At 36.3% G+C, this 13,391-nt stretch overlaps 1 protein-coding gene across 1 annotated transcript in view; it reads right to left on the reverse strand.

The window, feature by feature from the left end:
• LOC140137154 (transforming growth factor beta receptor type 3-like) overlaps positions 1-13,391 on the reverse strand; it is a 64,874-nt gene that overhangs the window by 9,459 nt on the left and 42,024 nt on the right. Inside the window, exons 5-8 of the mRNA XM_072158808.1 lie at positions 12,424-12,755; positions 8,977-9,154; positions 2,567-2,862; positions 1,817-2,241 (exon numbers count right to left, since the gene is read on the reverse strand). Coding sequence (XP_072014909.1) covers positions 1,817-2,241; positions 2,567-2,862; positions 8,977-9,154; positions 12,424-12,755 — 1,231 coding nt within the window. The remainder of the gene's footprint in view (positions 1-1,816; positions 2,242-2,566; positions 2,863-8,976; positions 9,155-12,423; positions 12,756-13,391) is intronic.

The following is a 13,391-nucleotide window of genomic DNA, read 5'->3' on the forward strand; positions in this document are numbered from 1 at the left end:
GAACCAATCAAACTTATCAAAATTTGAAAACATATTGTTGTTATGGTATGGTAGACCTCAAATTGATGCAAGATAGAAAACATAACAAATCAAATCAGAACACGCCGCTTTAAAATTATGAACAGACCAATCATGGCTCGAAAAAGTGGGGAATTTGGAAAGCTCCTTCCCAGGAAATCTTGGTGTTTGTGGAGGGAAATTCTGGTATTTGAGGGAAATTGTATCATTTTATATATATAAAAACATGCTATACATTGTGGGAAATAATCTTGCTTCTCCGGAAATGAACATTTTTCCAAGCCCTGAGAGCAATTAACATTGTGGGCAGAGTGTAAGGGCAAGGCCATCGTAAGTGCGTACAAATATCAGTCGTGGGCAGAGTGCAAGGGCAAGGTCACCTTAAGTGCAGTACAATGTAATAGCTGCCTTATGTAAAACACCTATTGTTTGCAGCACAACCCCCTCATAGTAAATTGTTGATAATCTGTATTACTTTCCTGATGGCCACTATAAGCTAACCCAATATATCTATCACCTTTACATATAGTTAGGGTTCTTCAGGTGTTATTGATCAAAAGTACATTGATTGAAATATTGCAAATGGCAGCTATTACATTCTACTGCACATCCGATAGTCTTGCAGTCTGCCCACCATCTGCAATTTGTAGGAACACCTTAAAAGTGGACGATAAGTCTCTAGGTATTTTTTCCATATGAAAAGTTACCACAAAGGAAGACACAGCAGTGCTGAAAACATATTGAACGTCCATTCAATTGTATGTAGCTGTAAGTGTCTGTACACTGAAGACTCCTCCGACATATTAATCCCCTGAACACTAACCTGCCGATCTAACATTGCCTCTGATTGGTCAATTACATGATTTCTTCACTTTAATCACCAATCAGAATGGAGCTTTGCAAATAATTCACCCCAATTTTTTTGCGTGGTAAAATTATTCCGATTGGTCCAATTGATAATGAAAACTTCTTTTGGCCAATCGGCAGGTAGTTCTCATGGGGTTAAGTAACATTATTTTCTTAATATAGGTTCACATTCAGTTTTACCACCTGCAGGATATGTCAGTTACTTGTTGATTGTTTTTTAAGATAATCCGATTTAGCAAATCACTCATTCAAGGACACCACTCATCATAAGCAAGTACCTAAGTAAGCAAATCACTAACAGTGCCTTTAACCCAACAGCTATGCTTGACCGATTATCCAATACTCCAATCGGTCATGCATGTGCAAACATGGTATGTTATGCATATTGTGGGATAGGCTTTCACAGCGGGAATTCATAACAATTAGTTTTTAGTGGGTTCGCGGTCGGACAAGTTTAGAACTAAAAACCCATGAATTGTTATGCATAGTTCATTCACTGTGTGACATTGGGCTATTCCAGTTGAAATTCATATGCCCTATGGAAGACATGACCTTAATCTTCCACCCAGGGAGTGTGAATTTCAAATGGGGTTACTTGCTGAATGTGTGGTTCCATTTGAAATCTACACCACCTGTGTAGGAGATTAAGGTCATGTTTTCCATAGGGGATGTATGGATTTAATCTGGAATAGCCAATTTTGATCTAATTTTTTTTAAATATCCCCAACACTAGGATCCAAAACATTCTCATCTATTAGTGCACAGTTCTTTAACCATATTTATACATTCATTGAATGACCTTTCAATTTGGGTACAAGAACTCATACTCTTCAACTCAAGGTCAAATTTTGCACTAGGATAATTTATTGAGGTTATTGAACTATGCCATTGGGATGAGGCCATTGTGGTCCATAGTGCAAGTAAACTTTACCTGTTAACAATGAGCTTGTGTATGATGACAGGCAAAGCTGAGCCTCCTGGAGCAATCCAGCAATGATTTGGTACAATGGTCAGCTGATCGCTTCCTTCCAGGGCAACTTCGAAAAACACCCTCTGCCCACATGGCGCCATCACTGGGAACTTCTCCACACGCTTCAGAAACCCAGTGGTTTTAAATAAATCCATCATAAGAGTGACTTGGCTGTTGTCATTGCCTATCTCGTTATCCTGCTGATCTACGGGTGGTGGCGCTTCTGTGATGGGTTCGCCGCTTGGCAAGTATTCGCATCGGACAGAAAAGTGCTCAATCGGTTGGTTGTCGCCGTCATTAGGCAGGTTGCGATACCGGTGTCTCGGCGGCAGAGCTGCCGCTCCTTCACCCTCTTCTTCTGGGTAGTCGGAGTCGGAAAATATCACCTGGAATAGGAATAGATGAATAGGTTTACTTTTTGCCACTGGAATTGAAATAGTTGCTCACCATATACATTACTTTTGTTGGGGATTACTTGGAGATTTTATACAATCTATGTCCAAACAGTTTTGATCACAGTTTTGCCATAGAAAAGCGTTTAGAACAAAAGCTTGCGGGTTTCAGGTAATAGGCCTGCGTGGCTTGTAGATGACAACATTTAAAATGGTTTATGTAACAACACTGAGCTGGTGCATTAAATGTATGAACTGATCACTTTTAACTCAAAATCACTCCGTAAACCATTTTAACGACGTCCCATTTATACATTACCTCATTTTCGTAAATGATCTTCTCTTCTTCAACAATTTTCTTTGTTCCGCACTCCTCCAGCCCCATCTCTAAAACCAGATCGTTCCCGATGGTTTCCGCTTCGCACGAAGAGTCCATCAGCATGATGTTCTCCTGGGCTAACCCAAAGTAATCGATGATATCCTTGGGGATAGTGACTCTGATGCTGTCGCGGTTGCACTCCACGTGAGCGATGCGCGCAAGGACAGGTCCGCCTAATGCTTGCTGGCCGGAGATGGTCTTTGGACCTTGAGGGAGTCCGTCAGTATCGGTGCTTTCTGTGAAACAACAACAAGCATACATGAGGATAAGTAAATTAACAAACATCAAACAAAATCTACATAATGACATTACCTTCTTGAAATCTGATCAGGAAAGAACGAAATCCAGCATTAATCTGAAGGGTTATTAGTCCAAAACGGCTTAGAGTTAGGGTTCAGAGCATTTTATGTTAGGATTAGGGTTAGGGATAAGATTAGGGTTAGCATTAGAATCAACATTATCGATAGGGCTAGGTGAAGTGTTAGGATTAGAATTACAGGCAGGTTTGGGTTTAGGATTAGGGCTTAGGTTATATGTTAGGATTAAGGAGAAGTTTTAGGGTTAAGGTAAAGTGGCAAGTTTTCTGTGTCACAGAAAAACGGACAAATTCACATAATTTAAGAAAAAACAGAATTTCGCGGAAAACATGTTTTTCCTTGAGAAAAATAAAAATGAAGAAAAAATAATGAAAACGTGAGGTAAAAATAATGAAAATGAAGTCTGTCTTCAATGATATCAGGCTTAAAACAACTAAAAAGATAATACATTAGTAACTTCTTTTTACCCCGATTTCTAGTGGAATTTAGTATTTAAAACCACACACGGAAAATCGCGGAATTCAGTGTTTTTAATCACGGAAAACTTGCCACTCTAGGTTAAGGTATGGGTTAGGGGTTTTGGGGTTTTTGGACTAATGACCCTTTGGACAATCAACTAGTTACCAAAAAAAACCAAAAAACTGTGAGACCGCCTAACCTAACTGGTCAAACAGAGGTTAACTTTATGAAACTGGAATATAGGCATAAATTGGGAATAAGAAACAACAAAATATGTAAGATAAGTTGGTATTGTAAAAGCTTATAAATGTTTACAAGGATTTCAGCAATAACACACTTGGTTACTCTTCTCTACTGGTTTAATCTCTTGATTGCAATAACCCACATTGTCAAAACTGTATCCTTTGGTATCACTATAGGACCACAATGGCCTCATCCCAATGGCATAGTTCAATAACCTCAATTAAACAATCATAGTGCAAAATTTGACCTCCAGTTTCAGAGTATGAGTTTTTGTACCCAAATTTTCAAAGGTCATTCAATGAATGTGCAAATGTATTGAGGTTAAAGAACTGTGCCTTGATAGATGAGCATGTTGTGGATCCTAGTGTATGGTTGGATGAGATCATATCTCAATTATCTCCATGTTTGTTATTTTGAATTGCTATTTTTTGCCTGAGTAAGAGCAATTCATCACCTATCATCAACAATTTATGGTACCATCTGTGAAACCTTGTTTAACATATTACACTGATAAATAATCAAACATAATTCTCTTGACTTCATGGCCTATTTATGATGGTATTTTTGCTCAAGTCTAATGGGTAATAGTCTCACTCATCATAACCCAGTTTTGGGTGGGCTACAAGTTGGGCCTACCACATTAAAGGCTCAGTGATTTGCTCATCCGGATGATCGTAAAAATCATCAAAATTCAGATTTTGGCACCTTTGTCATTGTCATAGATATGCTAACATAGCCTGCTAGTGGTTCAGCCATGTATTTAAGACAAAATAAAGCATTTTACATGAATCTGTAATTTATATATACTGACAGTATATAAATTAGCTACATGTATTCAAATGGGGCTTCAACTTTGTCAATACTTATGTTTTCTTTGTGTTTTGCCAAATTTTTTACTTCAAAAATACCAAATAACAATTTGAATGACTTATCCTTCACTTTTAACCAATTTATAAACAATTTTAATTTTTTTAAACTTTCGGTGGGATCACTTGAATGGGTCTTTAAGTGCCACTTTTTTACCAGTTACAATTCAGTTCAGTTCAGTGTAGAAGAACTGTCAGAGTGATATCACAAAGTTGAAAGGACTTGGTCTGGCATTCCCCACACTGGCTGAGTAGGCCAGGCACTCATACACTTCAGTGCAACCACTACGTCTCTTTAATTAAAACTTGTATTTGACACTTCAATATAACCCTTCCTAAAACACTAAATGTCCAGTTCAAACTGATTTAGACAAACTACCTTTGTAAGGTCCAATTGCATACCTATTTTGACACATTTCGTCAGTTGCAACATATAGTGGTGTTGAGTGATTTTTCAAAACTTTCTATTTCACATAGTGACATATGAGTTAATTTTAATAATTTGAAGCTTAAACTTCAATTTCAAGTGGAATTGGGCTACTGAGAGATAACAGTGGAGGAGTATCGACTCAATTATTAGTAACATATCCTTCAAAAACGTCTTTCTCAGAAACATATTTTGTCCTTTACATACACATCTATGTGTTGCGACCAACCATGTGTGGAGACTAAAACATAATTATCTTAGATGTTCATAAAAACATTAACATGCATGTCAAAGTTTACGATTTTTTTTTAAATTAACGATGTACTTGGTCACTTATAAAAATAGGCTTCACCACAAATATTCAACTAGCTACGTGTACCTCTACAATTCCTTCACACTAAATAAATCAAATGCATATAGGCCGTCTAATCGCCCATTTTCTGAAGCAAATTAACCTACTTGACAGGCAACATATTTTCATAATATAGACATCAGCGAATGGTTGGCAATCAATCACTCTTAATTCATATCGCTAGTTATTTCATCATCAGTAAACACAAGTCCACAACAAAAACACATTTGTAATAAAGAAAGGCAATGGCTGCCACATGAAGAATTGGTTTTATTATTGAATATCATCTGCACCATGAGTCTTGTTATATTAGGGCTGAGGTTCTTCTTCTTGGTTGAGTCGGTAGATACAGATTATTAGCTGCAGTTCACCAACTTTTTGGGTCATGGTCGCGGATATATGGTGAGTGTCTGACGGGTTTAGGGTATAGTGTAAGTATGGTAAACTTATTCCATAGAATATCATCAATTCCATAATCTGATGGCAAATAATATACTATCACTCTCCTATTTAATACATATTAACATGTCCCAACCTATAGAATATCATACCATTGTGTGATTGCAACTTGCAAGAACATGGTGTGGGCAATAGCTGCCACTTATATTGTGTCCATTCATCTATGTGCAGTGCACATTTTTTTAAAGAGAGTCCAAAATCAGATGTTATGAATTGGCATGTTTTTCTCTGAATTAAATTTGAAATGTGCATGAAGTAATAATATGCAACCAAATGTATTGTAATTTTATTTTTGAACCCTTTATGAGCCATAATTAAACAAATTTTAATACTACATGGTATTTTCAGGGAAATAGGCCAAACTATTTTCTTCAGGTACTCGCTAGAGCAAGCCTCGAAATAAGCGAGTCTGGACCAGGAGCCACATATTTGGAAAAAGCGGCTCCTGGTTCTCTAATTATCTTGGGAACCAGGAGTCATTAATGAAGGACCAGGAAATCAGACCGTTTTTTTTACAGAAATGCCGGGAGAAATGCTCACCTTCTCGCCACTTTTTACTCAAAATTAAAAAGTTTAGTGGAAAGAATTGTTTCAGAACTCCTGTTCAATATGTATGAACTCTTTCAGAGGTGAATATAGATGAAAATGTGCATGGATTGGGCCCGGGGATTGGGACTTAGCATCATCGGAAAAGTCGAGTCCTTCCAACTGTTCATTGTTCAGAACACACGTCAAGGTTTCCGAATTCTGTTCACATACCACATGTTTAAGCCTGCCTAGGCTAGTTATGAAAATTTTGAAGGCCAAGAACCGGGCGAAGAGTATGACAATCTGGCCGACGCTTGGTCATGTATTTTTCGGAAGTACCAGGCGCTAAAACTTGGGAACCATTGGGTAAAAATCGCCCGGCGCCTGCTTATTTCACGGCTTGGGCTAGAGGCCTATCGCTCCTCACCCTACGGGTTCCGGGTGGCAGTAGACCTGTAGTGAGTACCTAGGGAAAATAGTATGCCCTTTTTCCCTTCAAACCATGTGGTATATTACCCTCTTACTACATAAGGCAGGTATGGCATTCTATACAGAGATAGGTAAAGTGGCAAGTTTTCAGTGTCACAGAAAAACAGACAAATCCACAGAATTTAAGAAAAAAACGGAAAACACAGAATTTCACGGAAAACATGTTCTTCATTGAGAAAAATAAAAATGAAGAAAAAATAATGAGAATGTGAGGTAAAAATAATGAAAATGAAGTCTGTCTTCAAATATATATCAACCTTAGAGCAGAGGTAAGATCCAGACCATGGGCAATTTAAATATGGGCCAACTTTCCCCTAGGCCTTCCAATATGCAATGATTAGTAAGACTACAATTGGTATCTACTGGTCAGTTTATACTATTATTTCCACATCTGGTTCTGTGTCACAACCTGGGGTACCTTTGTGTTACATAGTAAAAAAATGAAATGGTTCAAACATTTTACCTACACATCTCATTTGAAGTGGTTCATCCTTCTGAGCATTTTGACACCTTTTTTTATGGAAATCGGTTAAAAAATGAGAGAGTGCGGGCAAAAACAATCACAAAGTAGGGAGGATGTAAGCCCACCTCTTTTTTCCACATTTACAATCATTCTGAGCAAGTATTGGTCTTTTAAATGAACTTCTGTATTTATTTACTTGGTTTAGATATCTGGGAGTTCATTTAGACATTTTTTTACTAGATTCAAATTTTTAAAGGGGGTTTTAAATCAAATTTACAATATGAATCCCTCCCCCTAATCCTCCTCCCCCTAATCCTCAGCCACCCTTGGCACATTTCATGTCAAACGTCATAAGAAAATAATTGAAAAATATTTTAAAACAGGATAAAAACATGAGTCATATAGAATAAATTAGCCTCAATTTAAGACCTAATTGAATCTTTTAAGTGAAGGAATACCCAAGAGACAGTGTTTTGAAATCCAAACTGCACATCAAAATGTAACAAAGCCACCTTTTTGGGTACCCCAGTATATGGCACAGGATCATCTGCTATTTTTATATGGGCCTTTAAAACAACTCTAGAGACATAGAGTAAACATACGCTTATATTTAATTTTGATTTGTGAAATGTGATTTTTAATTACGGAATGTGAACACAGAATTGAAATTACATCACGTAAATCATGGAATTTAGTATTTAAAACCATGCATGCAAAATTGCGGAATTCCTTGTTTTAAATCACAGAAAACTTGTACTAACTGACTGAATCAGTATCATCATCATGCAATACAGTAAAATCATCCACACATAATGGCATTACCAGACTGGCCATTCATTATTATCACACATTCTTATACTCTCATTCTTGTGCAGAAATCATGCATTTTTTTCTATTATTGACAGAGATGGAGTATCACATTTGATGGACTTAGATGAAATTGGGAGTAAGTTTTAAAACAGATGTAGAGATAACAATATTAGGGTCACTAGAAAGGGATATTAAACTACGGATCAGTATTTCTTAGAATATCAAAAGCCCTTGTATCACTTTTATTTGAGTGTTTGCCTACATCTTTTTTAAAACGATAGTATTACTATCATTTAAAATTCAACTTCATATTTCTATAGCCAGACTTACTGGCTTAGAGAGAAAACCCAATCTCGCATTACTCGCCGTGAATCTTTTTAAAGATACACATTTCTACCACGAAAAACTGTTCTGTGCCGGATATATGCATAAATCGAAAACCATTACAGCTAAATAAACTCATGTTTGACCTGATTTTCCAGCCTGAGTTTACAAAAATTTCTAGCACAACACAATTAATATTGTTTTGCTACCCGAAATATTCAGTATATTGAACTTTTAAGCTGATTTATAAGGAAAATATCTTTGTATTTTTGGTTTGTTGATGTGTCAGAACGGTTGCAATGTTTTGGTTGTTCATGAATCCATACACTATAGAGAGCAGTAATTTTTCGAAACCTTTCGCTAATTTTGGGGCAAAAATCTCGCTTTAACTTGCATTTTGCAATTGCAATCTCGCATTTTCGTCAAAAAATTGCATTTTTTTCTCTATTAAAACCAAGAACCTCTATATAGCTCTTGATGAGATAATTTCAGGTCATATGGATATCAGTAACTCTTGGAATATAATAGCCTCCCAAATGTTCTGTTCCCAATTTACTGCTGCTGCTGTTGTTTTTTAAATTTCTCATCAGTGCCATAAAGACAAATGACTTACCTTTTACTGTAATTTTGAAATGATTGGCCAGCTGAGCGTCCGAGTATGATGCAACAGCGCCGTATTCGCTGACCACCCAGGCAACCAGATCCGCTCCCATATCGGGCATCCCCGTCGTAGACGCTCTTTGCGAAATGGAATGAAAGCCTACGTTACCCGTCTGTACACTGTTCGGACTCTGTATTAAATGTGTAAAATGCAAGAAGATTATCATTTGAAATATTAAGAAATGAGCCAACCTACATGTATATAATGCTTCACACTAGCAGGACATAAGACATTTATTTATAAGACACAATTGATATATGCAATGATCGAAAATATGTGATGCAAGCCCAAGAAATTATTATTTAAATCACTTTTATGAAACTTGGGCAAACTAATAAAAATTCCTGTAATACCACGTTTCTTTTTAGATTTTGACCAATTTTAAAGTCTGTTCGGCTTATAATAGGCGAAAATTACTAGATTTCTGTTACTGCACACATCAATAAAGTCCCAACTCACGCTCACATAAACATGATAAATTCACATTAGCATTTGCAAATGACCAAAAAAAAATCAACAAAAAATAGTAAAAACAAATCACAATTTTTTTCACTTGCTTCACTCCCATTTTACATCAAAATCAATCACACATAAAATGACAAATTTTACATATATGCACACAAAAAAATCCCCACAGTGCAAAATCTGTTTTTGCCAGATTTTTTGTGGTCGGCTAAGTTAAATTTTCTTTGTGTGTGTTCTTCAAAAAAAAAATCAAACAGAACCCAACGCAAAAATATGCCGCAATTTGTTTCTATGGCAAAGTTAATTAACCGGCTCATTTAACATATTGCTATTCCAGTTAAAATCCATACCCCCCTATGGAATACATGACCTTAATCTCCCACACAGGGGGTGCAGATTTCAAATGTAGTCAACATTTAGGTACCACTATTTGAAATTCACACTCCCTGTGTGGAAGATTAAGGTAATGCCTTCCATAGGGGGTGTATGTATTTTAACTGTAACAGCCCAATCATTAGTATCACCTGTTAATCCCGATGTATTAGATACAGCTGAAAGCTATCAGGCCCACAAGAGCCTCATCCCAATGACATAGTCCAATAACCTCAATTACATAATCATAGTGCAAAATTTGACCTCAAGTTGCAGAATATGAGTTTTTGTACCCAAATCTTCTAAGGTCATTCAATGAATGTACAAATGTATTGGGGTTTAAGAACTGTGCCTTGATAGATGAGCATATTGTGAATCTTAGTGAAAACGAGGAAAGTAATACATCCTAGTGAACACGCAGGGAGATAAGGTTCATATGAGCCAGTGAATGAATGAACAAACAAATTAACAATGTCAATGTTAAATGAGTAATGGCTATTTTGTGCAAAATACACAATTGCCTAAAATGTGTATCTAGACATTTCTTTGTGATTGATGCCATTATATTGAACTGTACTGTAACCTGCTTCAACCTAGAAGTACAAACCAAATATGTGGCATCGGGGTCAATGCTTTGCATCACATGCACTGCGTGTTAAAAAACGTGACGCATATAGAGTGTAGTGCGCTCTGTAAGACAAAATTGTGCAGCAGTGGCGCACCAAAGAAGCATTTACACACGCAATGCACTGAAATAATTATTCTCATACCTCCAGTTTCCGAGGTCTATTTACTTTGTACTTCTGAGTTGACGGACTATAAATGCATTTCTTACAGAGTACAGCACATTCATCTTGATATGTCCTGGTACTTTTTTTCCAACCAACTACCAAACAAACAATTCTGAAATAAAATTCTACCAAAATGCTGATGTTTCTGTAGGTGTGGTGGTTATCAATCTGTATGTAACTGGGATTTAGCTTCCTGGCTTTCACTTGGATAACTAGATCGCTAGAAGTAAATCTCTTTCAAACTGGATTAATCTATGATGCTACCTACCAAGGGCTTAATTGAGAACACATCACACCAGAATCAAGTGCTTAATTCAATACAATACAATACAATACAATACAATACAATACAATACAATACAATACAATACAATACAATACAAAGCAATGCAATACAATACAAGATATTGTACAATACAATACAGATTTAAACCAAAAATATCCACCATGCAGGGCACTTGTGGGGCCAAAATACACATTGCCCTCTTCACATAAACACCTGAAAACAAGGAAATCCTCACTTGTTTGAGGGGTCATAAGTTTAGAGTGCAAGTAATTGAACTTATTGATATTGAACATGAGATGCGGTATGATACCAAACTTGTGTCAAAATAGATCGGAAAATCAAGAAATTAATGATTGAATGGAATTAGATGCGATTAAAAAAGTTGCTACTTCAAACCTGAAAAGTACAGTAGAAAGTGGAGACAATCTACAGACAATATTCTTCTGGATTTATTAATTAGATTTACAACTTTTAAAAATGTAATTAATCTGTTTAAAACGTGCATAGAGCACTTCCAAAATGCCTCAAATACCACCTTAAGTGCTTATATACAATACAATGAGTGAGTGAGTGGTGGTCAGTACGTGCCACCATTGATCGGTAAGAGCCATTTCTGATGCACCATTTATATCCATTTAAAGGGGTATTTCATGATTCCAACATCATCTTTTCAAGGTATGGTTCAACATAGGCCTATTCATTAAAAAATCTTGTTTCCAACATTTCAATTGATTCAGACAATGAATCTGCAAAGTTACGCATTATTCCATGTATGTCCCACAGGCCACTGTGTTGTAATTTTGAGGCTATCGACACCACAAAAATACATATTGAACAATGACTTTATCAAGAAACCAACTCTGCGAAAAAAGGTTATGTACACAAATACAGTGTAGTCTCAGCTTTCTGATGCTATAAAAATCTCAACTTTTTTTAGAGCAAGTTGAGGAGATGAGGCTGTGGAGCACCAAGTGCCCTTTATCTTGCATATATCATTTAACACAGTAAATGATGCAACTTATGGATTGGTACCAAATTCTATGCAATCATAAAAATTAAAAATTAAAAATTGAAAATTGAAAATTGAAAATTGAAAATTGAAAATTGAAAATTGAAAATTGAAAATTGAAAATTGAAAATTGAAAATTGAAAATTGAAAATTGAAAATTGAAAATTGAAAATTGAAAATTGAAAATTGAAAATTGAAAATTGAAAATTGAAAATTGAAAATTGAAAATTGAAAATTGAAAATTGAAAATTGAAAATTGAAAATTGAAAATTAAAAATTAAAAATTAAATTAAAAATTAAAATTAAATTTTTTTTATCATTTCGATATTTCCTTTGCACAAGTGTGGTATCACACTGCAGGCAACAAAATTATGCACACGTTCATATATACATTTTATTGCTCTTTAGTTCATTTATGACCGACGAGGACTTTCTTGCTTGGAAGCATTTACATATCCACAATCAGTGATACCTACCAATATTTCCAGTCTTCCCGACACCGATTCGCTCCTGACGTTCCACGTCACTGCGACGTGAGCTTTCAGCACCAGCACTACATTATACAAATGCTCCTTGCCTCGGACAATCGGCTTTAAATCTACCAGCACCTGCGGGGGCGTCGCGCCAATGGGCTTGTGACTCGCGGAGCGAAGCTCGATGATGTGTACCTGCCGGACACTCGACGTCTTACTGGTTTGGTCAATTTCGCAACCCCTGAATGGCTTGTCTTGGATGTAGTGGGCGTCCACAACTGTGCCTTCATAGTCGTCTTGTATGCTACATGTGCTCGGATTAGGTACTGTGTAATCTGGACGACAAAACATATATTCATTTTTGTCATTATTTTATATTCCAGTTCGTTTTAAGCATTTTATGGTTACCTTTTACAGCACAATAAGTACCACACACAGAATTTCCATGTTTTATATGATTAGTAATTATTTGTAGGTCAATTTGAGCACGAAAGCTGAATGCATTTTCATGTGACAATCTATGCTGGCCTATTCTAGGTGTGGGATTGGCTGCAAATGGTTTCAAAGATCAAATGACTAGCTTTGAACTGAGTAGCCACCTACAGACAGCAATAAGAATTAAGGTACCAGTTAGTACGTTTTCCCCTGTATATCCTAAACAAGACATTCTTGTGTGTGTCCCTCATTGACAGTGTTTACAAAACTGCAGAGGTGCCATTTTGTTGTATCTTGGGAGAATCAATTTTGATTCGCATGACAGAATTAAGAGAATTCTTTAATCACACCCACCTCAACGTAAACCACCCACTAAATGTGGATGCTGTTTAATATGCAAACAGGGATGTTATTTCCGGAATTTCACCGGTAACCGGGGACGTTAAACAAATTATGCACAATTTTTATGACATTTAACCTTTCAACTGGGGACACTATTTTTTGATCACCAACAGGGGACACACTCTCAATTTTTT

Source organism: Amphiura filiformis, chromosome 17 (genome assembly GCF_039555335.1).
Source record: "Amphiura filiformis chromosome 17, Afil_fr2py, whole genome shotgun sequence".
Classification (NCBI taxonomy): Eukaryota; Metazoa; Echinodermata; class Ophiuroidea; order Amphilepidida; family Amphiuridae; genus Amphiura; species Amphiura filiformis.